Below are 22,636 nucleotides of genomic sequence, written 5' to 3'. Positions count from 1 at the left end.
TGTCACATACATGCAGCTTTACGGGGATAATTGTGTGTTTGGGATAACGAAGAGACCACTTACTCGTTTACGCCGCTTGTGTCACGATTTTACTAGAATATGTTATAAGAAAGATAGCATGGAGGCTGTAGCTCATACACGTCATAAAGAGGGAAATTGACAAAATGAGACTCAACTGAAGGAAACTATTTATTGTTTAACCTAGGGAATAAATCTAAGAGACATCTACCATAGAAACTCCTTCTAAACAATGATCCCACCTCGGCCATTCATCCGACTGATGCCACTGACCAACGGAGCAATGTTCATGGCGCTGCTGCCATTGACAGCATTGAAGAGGTTGGCGCCATCTACACCGTTGCTGCCATTGGCGCCGTTGCTGCCATTTGGGATCTGTCTATCTCTCTTGATGAGATCGAATGCAAGACGGGCTGCGCTCGGAAGTCTGTTTTTGTCACCACTTGCTTCAATGTCCAGCATCTCTTGAGTCCAGGTAGTGATCGAGTCAATCAGTTTCCTCACGTCGTCCTTGGTGTTGTGGGCGTGCAGTAGCAGTCGCACTCGGTCTTCTCCCTTGCCCACAATGGGAAAGACAATGTAGCATCCATTGATGCCGTCCCTCGTGAGGTGGAAAGCCAGGTACAGCGCGTGCTTTTGGCGAGGCGTCCAGAGAGGCACGATGTGAGTAATTGGTGTTTCGTGCCAGCTTCCATCCTCATGAATTGGGATGTCAAGGATTCCCTTCTTGTGGGCCTTTTTGTAGATGGGGTGGGCGGTAAGCGTATCCAAGTAGAACAACGTGAGTTCGTGCAGATAATCACGAGTCTGTTATGAGTTAGCCTGGATAAACTCAACAATAATGATAATCGGGTATTACCTCTTGCATCTTCTGGGTCCGCATGAGTCGAACTCCGGCACGGCACGCTGCCAGCAACGTGAACGGAGGTGCAACAGAGCAGATGAAGACTTTTGCCTGGTTGATTAGGAGCGAACGGATGGTATTGTTGGACAAAATGCATGCTTCGCACAATGTCAGTAACGTTGATCGAATTGGGGTTTCGTGATATGCTTACCACCAGATCCAGACAAGGCCTTGCCAAAGGTAACCATCTTGATAGCAACCTCGTCGTCGAGGCCTTGCTCCCTGACGAAGCCCAAGCCCTCGGGGCCACAGACGCCGTAACTGTGAGCCTCATCGACGATGAACTGGGCGTTACCATGGGGGAAGATCTCCTTGGCGGCTTCGATAAGCTCCCTCAGCGGGCAAATATCACCGTCCATGCTGTAATAGCTCTCAACGCCGATGATGACACACCGCTTGCCCGCTTTGACGAGAGGGATTGATTCTTTGACAGATTCCATGACTTCGATGAAGTCCTCCACGTCATTGTGACGGAAAGGTCTCTGCTCGAGAGCCAAGCTGACTTTCATGCCGGAAAGCGCCGTGGCGTGCATCAGCTCGTCGTACACAAGCACATCGCCAGAACGAGGGACGGTCGAAAAGATGGCTTGGTTGGCGGTCCATCCAGAGTGCACCACCAGGGCCGACTCAACACCCATGAGCTCTGCCAGTTCCCTTTCAAACATGTCCTGGTACCTTGAAGTGCCGTCCAAGAGGCGCGATCCGCCTGCACCCATGTGGAACCCAGGATTGGCCTCAAGTTCTTTCATGAACTCCTCCCTCAGAGCACCGGTAGCGCCCATTCCAAGAACATCGCAAGAGGAGAAGTCTGTGACATGACTGGGGGTGTGAATTGGGAAGCCGAGGCCAATTTGCCGCGAGAGGTCCAGCTCTGCTTCAATGTTTCGGTAGAAGACAGAGCTATTTACCAGGCTGGGCCCCTTGATTTTCTGAGCAACGGCCCATTCTTCTCTCCATTGGACTCCCAAATCTTTGTTGACCTCAGCCATCTTTTTTATCGCAATGCGGAGAAACTCGAATCAACGAATGGTCGGATTTGCAGAAAAGTTAACTGGAGATGTGGTTGAGGTGAAGTCGCCAAGTTTCAAAGTATATCGGGGTTATGTTTGCAACAACAATTGGTTCCTCTCATGGGTACCTAGAGGTATATCTATTTATACCTGAAGTACGTAAATAATGACCGGTATATTTGATCTTTCTGGAGGTACATTAATTACCTGATCCATGCTCCGTAGCGCAGCAAAATGACATATCGTCCAAGTCGAGTTTTCAATCCGACGACACATGCAAGCATCGTAGCATGCTGGAGAATCCTACCGAGGTTCCAAATAGGTCATGCAGGGATTGAGTGGCGAAAATCGTAACTCCCCGACTGCACTGCTTACGGGTCCAAGCCTCTAAGTGGACGGCACTGTGGATCCTTCATCAATTCCGCATAGCTTGAACCGATCCTGTCTGTGAGTTCCAATGCCCCGATGCACTGTAAGCACTTTAAGCTGCAGAATGTGAGCCGATCGAAGGATTCCCTTATTCGGTCTCTTGGCATGGTGCGTCGGAGTGGGTTTCGGGCTTTGGTCATCCGTATCCGCAGCTGCGGAATCGGCCTGTTGGGATTTGGCCCCCATTCGGGGTGTTCGGTCTTACACCGAGAATTTCTAGCTGGATCCTTGTGTTGGAGTGCCTACGACATCTCGCGTGCAAGTTGACTTCCGAATCTCAGCAATGCCGACGAGTAGGTGCTTGCTACCCGGGTTCGCTTGCGTTCAATCGGCGAAGCGATGTTTCTCAAGGGCGAGAAGAACTCTACGAGTCTTGATATAATAATAAGAGCCCCTCTCCTTGAGATCATGATACCTGGCATTTACGACAAACAAGTTTCCATCAGCGGCTTACCAAACCATCAACATGACAGCCACAAACGGAATCAATGGTACCAATGGCATCTCACATACCAACGGCACTAACGGACATACGAATGGTGGCTCCCATGCCAATCGTACAAACTGCATCTCGCACACCAACGGCACCAACGGACACACGAATGGTGATTCTCATGCTAATGGCACAAACGGTACCAACGGCGTACAGGTGGACAACACCAACGACAAGGCCGTCCCCATAGCAATCTGTGGCATGGGCCTTCGACTCCCCGGAGGATCATCGACCCCACAAGAATTCTGGGAATTCCTCGTGAACAAGGGTGACGCAAGAGGTCGAGTCCCCAAATCACGCTACAATGTGTCAGCCTACCACGAAACATCCAAGCGACCTACAACTGTTGCCACCGAGTATGGCTACTTCCTGGACGAAGATGTGAAACTCGGTGCCATGGACACAACTCGGTTTTCAATGAGCCGTGCTGATGTTGAGTATGCGGACCCTCAGCAGCGGCGCTTGTTGGAAGTTGTCACAGAGGCGTTTGAAGACGCTGGAGAGGCCAAGTTCAGAGTAAATATTGTGTTTCCTGCTTGCCATGTTACGACCCAGAATACTGACGACGACTTTAGGGCAAGAAAATTGGATGTTACTTTGGAAACATGAACGAAGATTGGGGAGAGATGATGAACAGAGACCCCCTGTGGCATGGTCCAAATAAGATTGATGGCTATCAAGACTGGATGCTTGCCAACCGTATATCTTACGAGTTTGGTCTGACTGGACCAAGGTTTGTTTGCAAACCCTTGTGTTGTGTAATAGGCCGCTAATACTGCGTAGCATGACCATCCGTACAGCCTGTTCGTCAGCTCTGATTGGTGTCAATGAGGCTTGCTCAGCTATTCAACGTGGTATCTGCGAAGGTGCCATAGTAGCCGGTGGCAACTTGATCCTAGCACCCGGGACGACACAGCAGATGACTGAAAAGGGCATCTTGTCTCCCGAGGGCTCCTGCAAGAGTTTCTCTGCAGATGCGGACGGGTATGCACGTGGTGAAGCATTCACAGCCGTGTTCTTGAAGCCTCTTGATGCTGCCATTCGAGATGGCAATCCGATCCGGGCCGTTATCAGAGCCGCTGTGGCGAATTCGGATGGCAAGACACAAGGCATTACGCAGCCGAATGGGGCAGCCCACGAGGCGATGATCCGTCTCGCCTACAAGCAGGCTGGTATCACGGTAAGTTATTATTCCTTGACGATCGGATTCGCTTGATTAGATGAACGAGGCTAACATTTGGCAATTCTCAGGACTTCTCCAAGACGGCATACTTCGAATGCCACGGGACTGGTACAGCAGTTGGAGACCCCATTGAGACCGGAGCAGTGGCCAACGTATTTGGAGACGGCGGCATTCACATCACCTCTGTGAAGCCCAACGTCGGCCACACTGAAGGAGCTTCTGGCTTGGTGTCTCTGATCAAGGCTGTCATGTCTCTGGAACATCGCACCATCCCGCCGAACATCAAGTTCAACACTCCGAACCCCAAGATTCCTTTCGAGAAGGGAAAGCTCACTGTTCCCGTGGAGCCAACACCCTTCCCCGAGGATCGCTGTGAGAGAGTCAGCGTCAACAGCTTTGGACTCGGCGGCTCAAACGCCCATGTCATTCTCGACTCGGCAAGAAGCTTCAACCTTCCCAAGTCGGCGATTCGAGACAGCGACCGAGACACGGATCCCCAATTGCTTCTCTTCTCGGCAGGTTCTGCCCCGTCATTGAAGTCCATGATCAATGGTTACGAGGACTGGATTGTGCAGAACCCAAATATGACCGATAGGCTACATGATTTAGCCTACACGCTCGACAATAGGCGTGAGCACCTCCCCCATCGGTCATTCAAGATCGCGGGTACCAACGACATCCCGGCATCCCAGGGAAGAAAGATCCCGGGTCAGCCCGTGAGTCTGGTCATGGTGTTTACAGGACAAGGCGCACAATGGCCCCGCATGGGCCGCGAGCTGCTATTGCGCGATGATCTCGTCTTCCAGAAGACCATCAGAACGCTGGACAAGTATCTTGAGGCTATTCCTGAGCCTCCGCAGTGGACAATTGAGGGAGAGCTGCAAAAATCGGCGAAGACGTCGCGTGTCCAGAAGGCAGAGCTCTCACAGCCGCTATGCACTGCTGTCCAGGTCGCCATGATAGACCTCTTCGCAAGCATCAGCGTTGAGCCCGCAGCAGTCGTGGGCCACAGCAGTGGTGAACTCGCCGCTGCCTACGCAGCTGGTGCTCTAACTGCAAAGGAGGCCATCATCGGAGCCTACCAACGTGGACAAGCCGCCAAGCTCCAGAACAGAAAGGGCGCCATGGCCGCTGTCGGCCTGGGCTGGGCTGAAGTCGAGCCGTTCCTGAACCGGCCCCATGTTGTCGTCGCGTGCGAGAACTCTCCCAAGAGCGTCACTCTTTCGGGTGACGCTGAAGAGGTACAAGCCGCTGTCACGCGTATCAAGGAGGCGCATCCCGATGTCACGGCTCGACTGCTCAAGGTCGAAAAGGCGTATCACTCGTACCACATGCAAGAGATTGGGAATGACTACCATGCGATGATTGAGCCACACATCGAGGGTAAGCAGGCAATCAAGCCCTTCTTCTCCAGTGTAACCGGCACTGGTGAGCCAGAGCAGCGCAAACTCGACGCCAAGTACTGGCAGCAGAACCTCCAGTCACCCGTACTCTTCAGCCCTGCAGTGGCCGGGGTGCTGAAGCACTTCAAAAACCCAGCCTTCATTGAGATTGGTCCTCACGGAGCCCTCGCAGGCCCGGCACGACAGATCTTCGCCAAGGCGTCCGCCGCTCCGCCATATCTGTCGGCAATGACACGCAACGAGGATTGCGTGCAGTCGTATCTGGCCGTCGTTGGCAAGCTCTTTGAGCTCAACGTCTCGATCGACTACGCGGCCGTTGCCCCCGCTGGACAGACGCTTCCAGATCTGCCGCGCTACCCCTGGAACTACGAGGGCGAGTTCTGGGTTGAGTCTCGCATGTCGGCCGAGTGGAGGCACCCAAAGTTCCCCAGACATCCGCTGCTAGGACGTCGGCAGCTGGAGAGTACCAGTCTTGAGCCAAGCTGGAGGAGCCTGACCAACATTGAGGACGCTCCCTGGCTTCGAGACCACCAGATCCAGGGTACGATTGTTTTCCCTGCCGCCGGCTACTTCGCCATGGCAGGAGAGGCAATCCGACAGCTGAGTGGCATCGAGGAGTCGTACAGCCTCTCTCATGTGGTGCTCAGCCAGGCACTGATCTTGCAAGAGGGAGTTGATACCGAGGTGGTGACAAACCTGCGTCCTCATCGTCTGACGGACTCGGCAGATAGTCAGTGGTGGGAGTTCTCTATCGCCTCCTACAATGGTCATTCGTGGGTGAAGCACTGTGTCGGCCAGGTCTCAGCCGTGCCATCTACCGGGCTAACCCAGGCTGAAGAGGTCAAGTCGCTTCCTCGGAAGTTGGATACCTTCAAGGTCTTCAATACTCTTGCAAAGGCCGGAATGGAGTATGGACCAGCCTTCCAGCGCCTGGATAAGATCAGCGCAGGAACCCTAGAGACAAGAGCCGTGAGCAGTTTGACCGGCCATCTCAACGGAGACGAGAACAAATACCACCTGCACCCTACTGTTATTGACGCAGCCCTTCAGATGGGTCTTGTTGCTGCCAGATCCGGCAAGCTCGACGTCAGCAACTGCGCCGCAATGCCTACCTTGATTGAGGAGGTGACCATTTTCCGCAGCGCCTCGGAGTCAGAGATGACGGTGACAGCATTGACAGATGTACAGCCTGGCAGCGGTGAGATTAGAGGTCAGTTCCAGGTTATTGCAAACGGCAAGGCCGTGTTAAGGATCCCAAAGGCCGCCTTCACACCCATCGAACAAGGTGACAAGGACGTCGTGCACAAACTCCCCATCAGTGCGCGGGTCAACTGGAAGCCTCACATTGACTTCATCAACGCGGCTTCCCTCATTAAACCCGAGTTCGATGGTGATAAGTGGACGCCCCTGCTGAACGAGCTGGGCGAACTCTGCTTCATCTTCTTCCAGAGATGCATTGAGGATGTCAAATTGTCAGAGAATCCCTCCATCCAGCGGTTCGCAGCCTGGATCGGCCGACAGTTCCAAACCCTCGACAAGGATCATCCTGGACACGCCCTTGATATCCCGCAAATCGTCGACAGGGCTCACGGGATCGGAGAGCTCATGGCCGAGTCGCCACTTGCTGCCTGTGCAGACTGTATTCTCGAGATCGGCCAGCACATTGTCGACCTACTCACTGGCGAGAAGGACGTCATTGATGTTCTCTCACAAGATGATCTTCTTACCAGGCTATTTGCTGCGGCCAACACCGTCAACCGTACAGCCTTCCTCAGGAGTCTGGGGCACGCAAGACCAAGCCTTCGCATTCTAGAGCTCGGTGGTAGCACGGGACAATTAACGTCCTCTTTGCTGAAGGACCTGGTCCTCCCTAACGGCGGCGCCCTTTACTTCAAGCACACCTTCACCGATCCCTCGTCGACTTCCGTTGCCGACGCAAGGAAGCGCTTCCAGAACTTGGACAACTTTGAGTCGCGCGTGCTAGACATTAGCAAGGACCCAGCAGAGCAGGGCTTCAAGGAAGACGACAAATACGACCTGATCGTGGCGACCAACTATCTTCACGCCACTCCAAGCTTGTCCGGCTCCTTGACCAATGTCCGCAAGCTGTTGGCACCCGGCGGTCGTCTCCTTCTGCAGGAGCTCAACACCGAGTCTAAGTGGATCAACTGCATCCTCGGGTTCCTGGATGACTGGTGGGTTGGTGAGAACGACGGACGACCCGACGAGCCCTACGTGTCTCCCGAGCGCTGGGAAGTCGAGCTGAAGCGCGCTGGCTTCGCTGCGCCGGACGTGGTGCTCGACTCCTCAGCACCGCACCAGCTGAGCGCCGTCATGATAGCCAGGCCCGAAGAAGACGTCAACCCAAGCGTCAATAAGACTGTGACTGTATTGGCCTACAAGCATGATGGTAAGAATGTCGACGCCGTAAGCCGTAAGCTTGAAAGCCGAGGCTATACCGTCGACAAGTGTCGCTTCGGCGATGAGCTGCCGGGAGGATCTCAGGATGTGATCAGTCTCCTTGATGAGACCAGTCCTTTCTTCGAGGACATCGATGAGCACCGCTTCAAGACTCTCCAAAAGCTTCTTGCCAATATTGGCGAGTCAGGCCTGTTCTGGGTCACCCGCCCGTCTCAGATGCAGTCCAAGGACCCGCGGTACGCGACAGTCGTTGGCGCGATCCGCTCCATCCGTCACGAGGACACCATCGACTTCGCCACTTGCGAGGTTGACGATGTGAGCGTCTCACTTGACGACGTAGTTGACGCCTTCGCCCACTTCCAGAAGAGATACGAGGACGAGTTCTTCCGGCCCAACTATGAGTATGCAATTGTCGACGGCACAATCAATGTGCCTCGCATCTATCCCTTCACATTCGGCGATGAGCGGATCTCGACACGTGTCGCAGAGGAGCGAGTGTCTCTTGTGGCTGAGAAGCCGGGCCGCCTGACTTCGCTGAGCTGGGAGTCCCGTGTATCTGAGCCCCTGGTTAGAGACCAGGTCGACGTCGAGGTCTTCTATGCTGGGCTCAGCTCCAAGGTATGTTCAACGTGCATCAAATTTGCATCGTCCTTTGTACTGACTTTACTTCACTCACAGGATGTCGCCGAGGTTATGGGCATCAGCCCTTACCCTGCCGGAGGTCTTGGTGTGAGCGCCAGTGGGAGAATCTCAGCCATCGGCCCCGATGTCAAAGACTTTGCAGTGGGCGATCGCGTCATCGGCCTTGGGACCGGCAGCTTTTCTTCGCACCTACGCACGTCTGAGGCGCTGATCGAGAGGATCCCCGACAGCATCTCGTTTGAAGAAGCGGCAACGTTGCCTGCTGCGTACGCAACGGCCCTCGCAGCTCTACACAATACCGGAAACCTGCAGACTGGACAGGTAAGTGGCCCATTATTTCTTGCTTGGACATGGGAGAAAGGAAGAGTACAAGGAATAAGCTAACAGAGTTTTCGCATAGTCTATTCTGATTCATAATGCCTCTGGGGACGTTGGCTTGGCTGCCTTGCAGCTTGCAAAGGCGCTGAGGACGGATATTTATACGACTGTCGGCACCGAGGCAGAAGCTACATACCTCGTCGAGAACTTTGGTATCCCTAGAACTCGCATCTTCTGGTCTACCGATGACAGCTTCTTGAAAGAGATCCTGCACGCGACCGATGGAGAGGGCGTTGACCTGGCTCTGAACTCGCTGTCTGGCGACCTCCTGCACGCGACCTGGAAGTCCGTCGCCGAATTCGGCAAGATGATTGAAATTGGCACCGCAGACCTAGTTGGTGCTGGCAGATTGGAGCTGAACTCCTTCTTGGGTGGCAGGAGCTACACCGGCGTCAACCTGGAAGGTCTCGTAGCCAAGAAGAAGTCTGTTGTCAAGGGGTACGTGGAAATGTTGAACCGCCCTACTCTTGTCGATCTGATACTGACGCAACCCGTTTTAGACTGTTGCAATCGGCCGTCAAGCTCTTGACCTGGGGCAGTATTGTTCCAATCGCACCTCGAGTAGTCTATGAGGCGTCAGACGTGGAGGATGCCATCAAGCATGTGCAAGAGAACAAGGATACGAGCAAGGTTATTCTTCAGCTCAGAGACACTGACGGTACGCTCAAGATCGGCTCGAGTCCAGTCAAAGTCGCCGATGACGCCTTCAAGGTCGACAAGACAGCATCATACCTGCTCGCCGGAGGCTTGGGAGGCATCGGAACTGTCATCGCCAGACATCTTGTCGAGAACGGCGCCCGTCGCATTGTCTGCCTTTCGCGGAACCCTGGATCACGTCCCGAGGACGCCGACACCATTGGAGAGTTCCAAAGTATGGGCTGCGAAGTGGTGCTCGTTAAGGGCGACATGGTCAACAGGGACGACATCTTCCGCGCTGTCCAGCAGGCTCCCAACCTGAAGGGCATCCTGCATTCACCTATGCTTCTTCAGGATGAGGCCTTCAGAAACATGACACTGGAGCAGTGGAGCAAGGCCACTGGCCCCAAGGTCAAGGGAGCATGGTATCTGCACGAGGCTACAGTGGAGGCCGGTATCAACCTTGACTTCTTCGTGTTCCTTTCCTCCATGTCTGGCATCACTGGGCAGCCTGGTCAGGCCAACTACTCTGGCGCCAACACGTTCCTGGATGCCTTCACCTTGTGGCGCAACAGCAACGGGCTGCCCGCATCCTCCATTGACATTGGCGCCGTCGCCGACATGGGATACGCTGCTCGTGACCAGCAACTGCTGCAAAGGCTCTTAAGGAACGGCTACTCCGGCGTCACCGAGTCGGAAATGATTGAAGCATTCCGGGCGGCAGCCTCCTATACCGTGCCCAAGCTGGACATCAACACGAAGAGTGTCCCATTCACCCACAGGAATACCTTCGCCACCGGCTTCGGCTCCGACAAGTCTCTCAGCCACCCGGACAGCCGCCTACACTGGAAGAAGGACGTCCGGATGGCCATCTGGCACAACATCAGCGACGGCGACATCGGCAAGGCAGGTGCTGGCGGTGACGGCTTCAAGGCTTTCCTCGCCGGAGCGAGGAGTGACCCTGAGATCCTCACCAAGCCTGAGACGGTCAACTACATCGCCCTTGAAGTTGGAAAGCAGCTGATGAAATTGCTACTGCGGCCCGATGATGACCTTGACATCACCCTCCCTGTGCAACAACTTGGTCTCGACTCGCTGGTAGGCATTGAGCTGCGAAACTGGTGGAGACAGACGCTCGGATTTGATATTAGTGTGCTTCAGCTTCTCGGCTTTGGTACCCTAGAGGAGCTTGGTAGGCAAGCTGTAAATGGATTGATCAAAGCAGGTAAACAATGAGTTTGACAATTAGATCCTAGAAATGCGATAATACTATTTGATATTTACATCTACGCAAACACTGTATTTAAAAGCGGAGTTGTTGCTATAAAGTCGTGAAGAGTTGATTCAAAAATGGCAGTGTTCACCATATTAAAACAGCAATCTCACACCCCACAGCTCAACCACATTTTGCTTCCCGCAATTTACATCTTCGCTCCTCAACAACAAATTTAAAATAGAAATCAATGAATAGTATGCAAATCAAGTAAATTCTACAGCTAGTAGTATAATACAGCAACCCGCACGCCTAGCTGCGATCAAATCATTCAAAAATACATCGCCGTAGTTTTCCCATAAGTTGGAACTTTGACACGGCCCGACTATTATTCCGGCAGGGACTGCGTAGCTGGGACAATCTCCTTCGCAGCTGATGACAGCGGCGTCGCTGCAGCCACTGCTAGAGACCGGCCCTTGTACTTGACAACAAACTGATTGTTGGATGATTCAGGATGTGGTTTAAAATAGAAATTAATTTATAATTTTTTAGCGCCGAAACTACATTCAATGGGACATTCATGTCCACACCTCAAGTACGTTGCGAATCCGAGTTCCCGGTTGGGTTTTGACTGCCGATTAGCCGGGTGCGGGGATTTGACAGGTGTCACAAACCGTCCCATCTCCGGTCATGTTCATTGGCCAACGAGCTAAAACTTTATTATCACTGTCTCTTGCTAAGATACCTGCCTTTCCAGTATCTCGTTTAGATCAGGCAGGGATCTGTGATGGGGATCTGGCATTGAGGTTGCCACGTTCAGGCCGCAACGCTAAGCTGAACTGGCTGAACTGCTATCCAGGGACTGCGGCCCGGAACTCACTTTTATATGACGTAGGCCTCTAATACATGTGCACACTGAAGTCAAGGATGTCAACGGGCGCCTGGGGAATGCCGAAGAGGTTGTTATTTGCCGAGCGGAGGCCTCCGTCAACCCACCCTCCAAGCCGCGAATCACGGCTACTATTGATAAAAATACGAGAAATGTGACCACGCTTGGGATCCGATGCTGACTGGATGCTGCAGCAGAGTCGAGGTGACTCGGGGAAGTCCCACGAGGCACTTACGCAGACAGGCAGGTCCGAGGTTTCAATTGTGTACAAGATACCACACTACAGCTGCGACTCTTATCAAGGTTTCAGGAAATACTCTCCAATCTTAGACTAACAACAAAGCCGAGGGGTCGGGCAAGGCAGTTGTAGTCTACACAAGAGTGATCGTCGTCATATGCCACATAGGTCTAGTGCTCACTATAGTCACAAATCTCCACGTCATCGCTGTACCTTGCGGAAACTCGGCTCGGATCTCCGATCTTCGTACACTCGCGTGATTGCGGTTAATGTGATGGCTGAGCCCCCATATTGTGTACTAGGAGCAGATAAGCCGCATGTGCAATGCCGCTGGAGCAAGAGTGCAGTTCCGCACCGCAGTATGCTGACCGTTTCAGTCAGGCTCTATTGTCCACGCAAAGCACCAAGCATCCTTTGCGTACCTAGTAGGAGATATCACGTTGGCACGCCTAATGCAGGGTTTCCTGCAACGTTGCCTTGTCAATGCCCAAGGCCTTCTTATCTACGAAGAAAACAACCTCTGCAAATGCAACCTTGTAAGTATCCGGAGTATGGAAACACGTTGGGGCCGAGGGTTGTTGCCCTGCCCGCACGATTTGGCAAAAGCTTGAGTAAAGTTGGGTAAAGTCGGGCAGCCATCGCTTGATGACCTGGCCAATTCCCCAGGCGCTGTATTTCCCCCATTTACTTGGAGCTTAAGCCGTGCCATTGCGAGTTTACTGCCAATTTTGTGATAGTAAACTCCGCTCAGGATGAGCAGATGCAGTAGGGTTTGCCAAGATGCCGAGCGCAAACTTGCTCAGGCGTAGATATTCTTCTTGATGATTTTTCCACTATTTAATAAGGTCCAAGTTCACTTTAGTCCTCCATCATGTACTGATCGTGGCTCTGCATCCACTGATCTATTTGACTGGGCTTGTCTTGTCGCATCGCTTTGCCTGAGGTCCTCGCTGTCTTGGACTGCTCCTTACTGTAGACTGTTGGTTCAGGAATTCCCGGACATTGTTATCAGTATCACATCGCCACACTACTTTGTTGATCGTGGCTGGTCTAGCATTTGCGGTTAGACGCGTGGTTGTTCCAAGGGTTCCGACTTGGCGACAGTCGATGTCTACGAGGCCAACGAGGACTGAATAAACCGGGGCCATCGTCTGACATTGTCTTAATGTCATTGTTTGGAGGGAGGGCTTGAAATTTATTTCCTGGTTCAATCTTTCTATTATCACAAGTTTCAGTTGCTACAGCTATGAGAAAATTCAAAATGGTCAAGACGTGAGGAAATGAATATTGGCATTGCGCGTTGATAACATGTGCGGCCACACTACCCTTACAAACTGGAGAAATGAGAAGGCACGCTACCTGTAGCTACGCATGAGGAGACTACAACGTAAATTTGGTTGAAGCAGTGGTAATGTTTCATCCGATTTTAATGCCAGCAACAGACGCTACGATCACGAGGGTGAATATGACGCCGTGAGACTCGCCCTTGTGAGATGAACCACATTTGATTGACAAAGTTGTAACCTGCAACTAAAGCCACTCTAGTTCTCCATTCCTTGAGTATCGGTGCAGATCAGCAAGACACTCAACAACTTCATCCGCTGATCTTGCGACTTGGATTATGTCGGAGTCCATTGGGCCTATGAACCCGTCCTGTGCAACTTGACCAATCCAAGTGACCAGACCATCAAAGAATCCATTCACGCTGAACACGCAGACACTGCATTTATGGATGCCCAACTGGTACCACGTAGTTATCTCAAGCAGCTCCTCCATTGTGCCATAACCACCACTTAAAGCGACAAAACCGCTCCCCGGAGTTCCATCAAGGACGCTTTGGATCATGAGTCGCTTGCGAGTGTGCATGTCCCTTACAATAGTCCGCATCCCGAACTTCGAGGAGTAGGATTGTTCGATCTGCTCGTTTGTCATCTTTTCTTCGTACCTGGCAAGGGCAGCAGGTACGATGCCGTGAACAGCGCTAGGTCCAGACAGTTCCACAAGAGTGCTTGCGATGGCTCCCATGATTCCGGTGGTTCCGCCGCCGTACACTAGCTTTATATCGTGCTGGTGTAGGGCGACAGCGAGCGACTTGGCTGCCTCGATGTGCACGGGATTGTTGCCAGAAGACGATCCACCACTAGAAATGTCAGCTTCAGCCCAAAACTCAACACGCAAGGAAGAGGTGACATACAAGAGGCAGACCACACGAGACTCAGATGATTCGTTCTGTGGAAATCCAATCACTTGAGAACCGTACAAGAAATCGCTAGCCATGGAAATAGCCAGCCCCTCCACTTCCATTGGCCAGGATGCTTTGTCAGTGACGGAAAGGCTGATACAAGTGGCTTTCTCTTGGTGCAGGAATGGGGTGAGAGCGTGTCGTATCCATTCAAGCTGGTAAAAGCCGTATTGTAAGGTGTTGGCGGCGGTTAAGGCCAGTCCATTTTGGAGCAAATGCTCACGCCCTCCAGCGGACCCGTCAGCTTGAAGGTACGGATGGAACTCCTGGTATCCGATTGCCTTCCAAATGCCTTTGCGGAAGTTTGATTCGCCATTGAGCAAGACCTGCTCAAGAGCCTGAAGTCCGGCGAGCTCATCCAAGAGCCCCCTTTCCAGCATCTCTTCACCCCTGGATCGAATGAGGGACTGGTAAGTTGACTGATGTGGTACCAATGTAATTGCAAGCATTTGATACTTGCTGTTGAAGACTTCAAGTAAGAGGGGAATAGTAAGGGATGTTGATCCTCCGACAAGGATGGGGAGCCTTTTGCGACGAGTGATCTCTTCCATCTTGGCAAGAGCCAACGCCACAAAATCATCAGGCTCTTCGTCAGCTTCCAGGAAATCAATCAAATGGTGAGGCACTTCTTGGGTCTCTTCAGGCTCAGGTTTCGCTGTAGCGATGGTCCCTGGCTTGTAACATTGCAGGCTGTCGACCGAGATAACCTCGCCAAGAAACGCCCTGGCGATGGCTATGCCCAGCTTAGTCTTCCCCGAAGCAGTAGGACCAAAAATACCGATAGCAAGCTTTCGAACAGACTTCATTTTGATAAAGAAGTTGGATGATGCTTCCAAGAAAGGTAAAGAGTAAAAAGGAGCCGATAAGAACAGGTAGGGCTTGAACTTACACTACGGATACGCCGATTACTCCCTGAAATTTATAGTGCTTGCTAAGGGTGTAGCACAGGGCCTTCCTGCCCAAAGCCGAGGGCTCGAGTACTTGGGAGAAAACGATTAACGCCGTCAAAGTTTCAGCATACATGGACTACTTTGTGATTGCGACTGGGATACAAAAGCATCATCCGGGGTTGGTCAGCCGCTGTCCGGCGGCCTTCGGCTTCACGGAATTACCGAAACATCAGCCGGGAGATTCATTGCCAGTGTGTGTTTCCTCGGTCATTTTTAAACTAAGGAGGGCGCTAACAAATGGTATCGATCAATTAGATAAAAGAGTTGCTGTCTCGCGTAGTCTCTCTACATTTTACGGTTTAGTTTCAAGACTATTGTTTCGCTTCAAGATGTCGCATCACACCCTTCAATTGTGACACATGATGCTAGGCACTTTTGTTGGCAGAGACCTCGAAGATGATGTGATCAAGAATTGAGGGACAACCATGGATCGGCCGCCTTCTTCTGACCAGACCAAGGAGTCATTTTCAAGCAAGCCTATTCATAAAACTTCGCCACCCGAGGAAAAGAACACTAGGCATTCCGGACCCTGCGGAATAAGCCGCATTACTTGGGCGGGCCAAATTCCTAATTGGGCGGCAAAAGTCCTCCCCCCGTCAGGTGCAATGTCGTCTTTTCTCTTTCCGCATCTCTCCGTTATTTTGCCTAATTCGATCGCATAGTTGGGGTGGCGATCACTTGTGCCTCTGGTCATCCGTTTTGCTGGGATGAAGTTGGATGGCCGTGGGCGCGTTTAGAGTTCCTCCCTTCATGAACGTTAGGTATTACACGTTAGGTCTGAAAGTGATGGGTGAATTGGGTGGTAATCCTGTCATGGATGATTTACTCGGTACGGAGTCCGAAGCCGAAGTGACCCGATCTCCCACTATACTGACGTGTACACTAGTCACACAATGGGTCAAACGTTGATGTCCCGGATGATCTCTCTCTGTCCCGGCACCTTCACCCGGCGCTAATGCGGGCGAACATGTCGAGCCTCATTGCGAAAGTTGTCAGGCTGACCAATGAAAAGCAATCTTCCAAGAAATGTGCTGTAGATTACTTGTTTGGTGTATCCTCGTTATGTTCAGTGACTGCCACGCTACATGCCATCCTAGAGGTTGGGCAAATTGAGTTCTGCGTAAATACGCTATCAATACTGTCTAGCTGTTACCCAGGGGTAGCGTGATGCAATAACGTCCAGTAGTTCTTCAACAGCCCTGAGAGTGGAATATATTGTTGACCTCCTTAAGCAGTATTGGTTCTAGCTGGTGGCATTGACATCCTTGCCAGTTTTTATGCAGGACTTCTCAGGGTAATGGGGCCCAAGCTGTAAACAAGTTGCCGTGGAGTCTGATGGAGGTGAGATGTGTGCAATAGATAATGCTAGTGGTATACAACCGGGTTGAAGTGGGATGCGGAACCAAAAGTATAGACAAGGTATGAGGGAGCGAGTCCTTATACCATGTATCTTCCTCTTTGGGTAAAATGGATGTGTCTGTGCAATTGTACCGTAGCAATGACTCTCCGATCATGACAGCGTCAACTTACAGGGGTGTGTGTATGCGAGCGGGATGCGAGCGGGATGCCGGGGATCACCAGGGGGTGCGTACGTAGTAGCCCTGTGTGGCACATTGACCCCTGCAGCAGGTTGTATACGACGGATGGCATTAGACTGAGGCACAGTACATATCGGCTGCCCTTTAATCCAATGAAAGACTCTTGCATGAGTATGCCCCGTAACAACGGCCTCTCATGCTCATATCACGCACTAGTCAACTGACAGGTGAAACAAACAAGCTCTTCGCTAACGCGGAGTAGGTCGCGCTGGAAAGATCCTTTCACCCGACGTGTCGCCCATCTGGGATCGCAACGACTTCGCTACGTCGAACTGGATTTATAAAATTTAATTAAATTAAGCTCACGCACAGCCCCTGTTACGCTCAGTTGAACATCGTTGCCGCTTAGTAAAGCTGAGTCAGAAGCACCTGGTCAAGTTGTCACGCCATTCCAGGTGTTGAAGTCATAATTACCTATGCAAGGAAAGCAAACTCGCGGAGGAAAGGAATTCCTTTGGACGCAAGTGACGCCTGCCTCGAGATAGCACCCAATAACTTATTGATCTTACTCCAATTGGACTGTTTCATTCTTCCTGTTTTCCAAGACCTCCGCATGATACTCGTCATGCGCTCTACAGCTGGTTCTGGGGCGTAGCGGTGATGAAGCGTGGCACATCAGGCTCGATCATGATCTGTTTCAACATTTGCAAAATATGAATTGTAGCTGAAATATCCCATTTTGTGAATGCATGTACCAAGAGGTTAGGGTGCCCTAGTACACACATACCCAGAGGGGGGACTAGAAGCTCAACAGTAAAAAGAAAACACCAACAATAGTATCAACAATACAGACCATATACCCAGTCCATTGTGCATGTACTAAGGCGAATAGCGAATCTGGGCATTGCAGTAGGACAATGTCAGTTAGATGATCCATGGGACGAACCTGGCAGTCCTAGTGTGCCAAGATTCCCACTCAACACCGAACTTAGCCTTGAGCATGCGTTCTTCCTCTCTAACTCGCGTATAGATCGCCAGTCCAAACATGCACACAAAAATAACATCTATAATCCACTGTAAACCCACCAACGACTGGATATATCGCGGCCAAATCAAGCAACAGAGTGCCCCGTCGAATCTGCCTAACAGTGCCATATTGCAGAACACCAATATTCCTCCCCCGGTGTAGCCAGGATGCTGAAGATAGCGGTACATCCCACCAGTGTTCAGGCGATCCGGTTCTTTGAGCGCGAATGTGAAGTTCCTTCCAAGCGAGGCGAAAGAGCCCAGGCGTAAAGGGAGACCAACAAGAAAAATCAGGGCAAGAGGTATAGATGTTGCTGCTGACCAGGTAATGAGGTCAACGTTGAGGCTATACTCTCCTTGGCGAAGCAGGAATGGCGGAATGTTGGGGTAAGAGTAGGCTAAGCCAGCTGTGTGAATCACCACGAGGCTGAATGAAGCCCGGATGACTTGTCCAAATCGCGGGACAAAAAGAGAACTCATGGAATCGCCGGTTGAGGGTGCAGATTTTGGGTTAGGGTTGGGAGAGGACAGAATACCGTAGTAGCTTCCAACACCAGAGGCGAATATGACCGCTGCCAGGGAAGCTTGAAGGAGAGGCATGCCTGTCTCAGTATGCAAACTCTGAGGGGTTTTACTTTTTTATTTGTGTGTGTTGAGCGGAAGCTTAAACGAGGGGAAGATTGTCTTGTTTCGATGACTGATGGTGAGGAGGACAGACGGTTATTTATACGCAGTGACTTTTCCTGATGTTAGCTTCAGTACCAAACAATCTGACATCACTGACTCGCGTAACCGACCGAATATGATTTTAGGCGCCAGTTGGTCTGGTTGTGCCTTAGCCATGGTAAGTTAAATGGGTGAGGGGATTAAGTAGATTGAAACTTCATTCAACTCATGTCTCGGCTGCTATTCGGATGTTCAGTTATTGTGTCACCGCTTGATCGAGCCCCACCGATGACAACACAGATGGCTCTCAGCCGGTAGACGTGGTACACGACCTCGGCTTGCGTGTGATGATCTGATTGTTGTTTTGTGTTAGCCGGGAATCGGCATTTAAGACACCTTCACTAGAGTCGCAACATTGGAAGCATACCGCCCTAGATCATGGATTTCGCGTCGGCAAGATAACTCACCGGTCGCATGTAATATCCCGATAGAGAGCGGCGCAAAGATTGGGACGTTTTTGATCAATTCTAGTCTTACCGTCCATCGTTCCGGCATGAGGTACCATATCCTCTACAAGGTCCTAAACATGTATCCCGAAGTCATCCGCGGAGGTAGCCTACTAGCCGTGTGTCCGACAAGTATCGATCTATTTTTACCGGTACGTATTAGATTCAGGGTAGCATATCCAAAAATTGACAAAGATTTCAGTCAGCATGAACTAGTATCTCTCCCCCTGTGAGTCTACAATCACAGCAAGAATTTGCCGTAACGCCGATTCGCTTGTACTAAAGGGCCACGGCCTAATGTTGTGTCACCGTAAGCTGACGCAACTGCAGCAAAGTTTAGCAGGGGTTAGGATAAGTCCGATGCTTCGGTTCGGTTGCCCTACCCAGCTACGATCAGAGCCAGGGATGTGATTATTAAAGAGCTCGTTAACACATGGGATTCGCTAGTTATTAGAAATAGAGTTCATACCGTTCAAAACGGGCAATACGACCGGGCAGATTAGAGCTGAACAGCGTCCTACAGGGCTCAAGACAGGGGGAAGCCCGGTCCTATTTCGTGAGAGCGCTGCAAGACAGAGGCGCATCCAGATGAAGCAAGTTAGCCCCTGTCTTTGGAAATGCGAAAGCGAAAGATTGGTCGCCGACCAGATGATACTAGAGACACCCCATACAGACTACTCTACACGTTACATCTGTGAATAAAGTTCGAAATATTGCAAGACGACATTCCCAATATTCGCCTCGGTCCCGGCTTTTTGATAGCCCGCTTCGGCTCGGCGGGGTTACGCGGCAGTTGGGGAAACCTTTGATAAGTTACCTTGAACTGCCGGCCTATCAGATACGTCAGATACGAAGAGATCGCCGCCCCAACTGACGTCCAAAACAAAGCTTATTTTAAGGCTGAGAGAAGTCGGAACTGGACGTTATCTGAAGAGCAGACACTGGGACCGACGCAGAGTTTACTCCGCTACGGGGGTGCAACGAGTTTGGTAGCGCTGGGATTTATGTTTGTCGTAATGTCGATACAAGCATTGAATTAGAAGTGTACATAGGCATTATCGTATGGTTGCACAAGTGCCGGATTTAGTCAAACGCTTGCCTTCCGGTCTTTACTTCCCGTAACAGCCCAGCATCTACCATCTTATCAATCATGTCGAGAATGATGAGATCGCAACCCCTCCCGGCCACGATGTTTATCGTCACGGGCATCATCTCTTCCTTCTGAGACACAGCCGACAGATAAGGCGCTTGGCCTATCGGAATCGTGAAGTCGGCACATCCAAACACTGGGCACAGCAAAGCCCCATGAACGATTGCATTTGGTGGCTTGGTGAACAGGCGAGATGTATAGCGGCCCGTATTTGAGGCTTCCTCTCTATAAGAAGGGTAGCACCCGGGGCCGATATCGTATATCAAAAGCGAGTCCGAACAACCATCCGCGGCGCCAGGTAGTATATTGTCCTCCCACCATGCGGTAGCTTTTGCTTTCGTTCTCATCACATGCTCGAAACTCCAACTACTGGGAGGATTCATTTCCATGCCCTGCCACATGTCTCGGAGCAGAGGGTCCAGAGGAGGAAACCGTCCTTCATGGAGGGAGGCCCATCGGTCGATGAGGGGCCTTCCTACTTCTTTCCATTGATCGAAAGTCCACATCGTCGTTGTTTCATTTCCGGTGAAAATTGCACGAACAGCCGGCTCGGATGACTGTGAAATAAGAGCCGTGAGGTTCATAATTTCAATACTAATGTCGAAGACATTTCCCAGGTTTCGAAAAAACTGCTCCATGATGATCTGCGCGTCAGGGTTTGCTAGTGGAAGGTAATCGGTGAGATACACCAAGCGCTTGATACGAGCCATATTCCGGGGTGCATGATACGCTGGTAGGCCCGGAATGGCCCCCTTTTGGTGCAAAGATGGCGTGTACCATGCTTTTAAGAAATGAACCCACTTCTTGGGGTCGCGGCAGAAGACTCCTGTGGTGTCCGAAGCATGGCTTACCGGGATAGCACCGTCAAGAGTCATCATACCTTGGCTTGGTCGTTGTCTGATTGTTCAATTAGTAACTTTAAGATGATGATAAAAGAAACGCACCCGTATACGCCGGCCACTGATGCTGGTAGACGCATTGAATACCCGGTGTCAGTGCCGATGGCATAATCGAGCCAAGAGTAGGCCGCAATAGAACAAGCACCGCCCGATGAGGAGCCACTGCATGTCAACCATCCATCACCCCGGGGATTGAACGGCGGGTGCTGGTGGAAAATCAGTTCGGACTTGCGGGATTACAGGGAAGAATGCTCACATAATCTTGCCAAAGCCATGGATCGCTAGGGGAAGCAAATTGAGCCAACTTCTGTTTACCAACGATAACACCACCCAAGTCAATCTACGACTGATGAGAAAATGAAATAAAGTATAGGCTCCAGAATGAACATGAAGTTTGAACTTACGATACGCTGAATTGCTGGGGCTGTGTGGTTAGCAATCGGATTGATGGTCGCCCAAGCTTTACTGCCTCCGGTAGTTTGTAGTCCCTTCACGTCAAATAAATCTTTGACTCCTACCCGCATCCCGGCGAGCGAACGATTATCTGAGCGACTGTAGATTCGAGATGGCACGCTAAAGTATCAGTGAGCTTGGCGACTCCGAGCTTCTACGCTATCACTTACGGGATCAATAAGGGTTCAGAGCCGCCGAATTTTGTGTCCATAACACCAAGAGGTTGATGAGTTCCCATACCGTCGTTTATTTGGTAGGATCCTTGAACAAAAGTCCCATATAGATCGGGATACAACCGATACACACTATGGAGACGAACCATATCTGAAGCAGTAGATGCCAGATAAGGACCTTCAAGCACTGTGCCTAGATCTGAGTGATAATGAGCAATGCTTAAAACTGATTTTCGTTGAGATGTCTTTGCATTGAGTGGCAGGAGGACATCCGACGTGCCCAGTGACTCTAAATAAGTCATGGCAGATTCCTCAATTATTGCTCCTTCAGAGGTAGAGATGAAAATCATGTTTGTGAAGCTAATATTGAAGACGTCATCCTCGGTATAAGCTTCGATAAGCCCCCGAATAGTATCTTCAGTTACGAGTGTGGCCTCAATATGCATGGCAGTGAGCGGACGCCAAATTTGCATTCTGGGACCATTGTGTGAGACTGAGAGTGTTGCCATAGCATGTCGCGAGTCGGCCATGTAGAGAACATCTTCAACTGTAAACACCATCTGCACAGAAGGATGGATAGAAGGACACTCGTAGGTCGGTTTTTCGCTAAGTGCCAAGGCAGCTCCTACCTTGACAGTGGCAAGCAGGGCAGATAGAAAGGTGGACAATTTCATATTGTTTGATACAAGGGAAGAAAAGAGGCAATGCTGGTGTAATCCACTTTGCTGTGGTAGCATGGCTTGGATTGGAATTGATGCACCCGGGTCTGTGTAGGCGCTGTGAGGTGGATAAAGGGAGATGGCATTCCAAGACGAAATGATGACACAATTTAACTTTTTTCTGTTCATTATGCCCGAAGTAGCTTGCTTTCCAGTTCCCAGATTTGCCTAAACAGCGAAATCCACCAGTGCCCAAAGTCGTTCATGAGCCATTCATTGGGCTTCTGGACTTGGATGCGCATGGGGACTTCAGAGGGCGCTATTCCCGTTTTTGCCATTCATGTACCATCAGTCTGCCGTATTGCACACCCGCCAGTTGGCCTCGGCTAGTTTTCTTGCTTTGCCTTGGCCCCGGCAGATAAAATCGGCTTGGAGATGAGAGAAAGCCGCGTCCGAGTGCTGATCGTGTAATGACCAGTATCGTTATCAATGTACATGGCGGACTCGAGGAAGCTAT

General features: G+C 51.2%; 5 protein-coding genes across 5 annotated transcripts; 1 reads left to right on the top strand and 4 right to left on the bottom strand.

Moving 5' to 3' along the window:
- Positions 1–243: 243 nt before the first annotated feature.
- On the bottom strand, positions 244–1,911 carry BGZ61DRAFT_367343 (pyridoxal phosphate-dependent transferase; the record flags this gene model as incomplete). The annotated part of the gene is made up of 3 exons (XM_046241777.1): positions 244–825; positions 878–879; positions 1,077–1,911. The coding sequence occupies 3 exons, from the start codon at positions 1,909–1,911 to the stop codon at positions 244–246; spliced, it is 1,419 nt and encodes a 472-aa protein (XP_046096881.1).
- Positions 1,912–2,827: 916 nt separating this feature from the next.
- BGZ61DRAFT_367622 (uncharacterized protein) lies at positions 2,828–10,753 on the top strand (the record flags this gene model as incomplete). Its single annotated transcript, XM_046241806.1, has 6 exons — positions 2,828–3,370; positions 3,430–3,587; positions 3,638–4,034; positions 4,106–8,824; positions 8,904–9,319; positions 9,382–10,753. The coding sequence occupies 6 exons, from the start codon at positions 2,828–2,830 to the stop codon at positions 10,751–10,753; spliced, it is 7,605 nt and encodes a 2,534-aa protein (XP_046096880.1).
- Positions 10,754–13,387: 2,634 nt separating this feature from the next.
- BGZ61DRAFT_367653 (uncharacterized protein) lies at positions 13,388–14,905 on the bottom strand (the record flags this gene model as incomplete). Its single annotated transcript, XM_046241807.1, has 2 exons — positions 13,388–13,997; positions 14,052–14,905. 2 exons carry the CDS (start codon positions 14,903–14,905, stop codon positions 13,388–13,390), a joined length of 1,464 nt encoding a protein of 487 aa, XP_046096879.1.
- A 2,568-nt stretch (positions 14,906–17,473) lies between these two features.
- On the bottom strand, positions 17,474–17,879 carry BGZ61DRAFT_462597 (uncharacterized protein). The gene has a single exon (XM_046247325.1). It carries the CDS (start codon positions 17,800–17,802, stop codon positions 17,512–17,514), a length of 291 nt encoding a protein of 96 aa, XP_046096878.1. The 5' UTR covers positions 17,803–17,879; the 3' UTR covers positions 17,474–17,511.
- A 1,989-nt stretch (positions 17,880–19,868) lies between these two features.
- On the bottom strand, positions 19,869–22,134 carry BGZ61DRAFT_539077 (amidase family protein; the record flags this gene model as incomplete). Its single annotated transcript, XM_046254735.1, has 5 exons — positions 19,869–20,832; positions 20,880–21,040; positions 21,091–21,174; positions 21,239–21,407; positions 21,458–22,134. 5 exons carry the CDS (start codon positions 22,132–22,134, stop codon positions 19,869–19,871), a joined length of 2,055 nt encoding a protein of 684 aa, XP_046096877.1.
- Positions 22,135–22,636: the final 502 nt, after the last annotated feature.

This window comes from Ilyonectria robusta, assembly GCF_021365365.1.
Source record: "Ilyonectria robusta strain PMI_751 chromosome Unknown BGZ61scaffold_32, whole genome shotgun sequence".
In the NCBI taxonomy this organism is placed as follows: domain Eukaryota; kingdom Fungi; phylum Ascomycota; class Sordariomycetes; order Hypocreales; family Nectriaceae; genus Ilyonectria; species Ilyonectria robusta.
The sequence above is the reverse complement of the archived record's forward strand: the minus strand, read 5'-3'. Positions and strand labels throughout refer to the sequence as shown.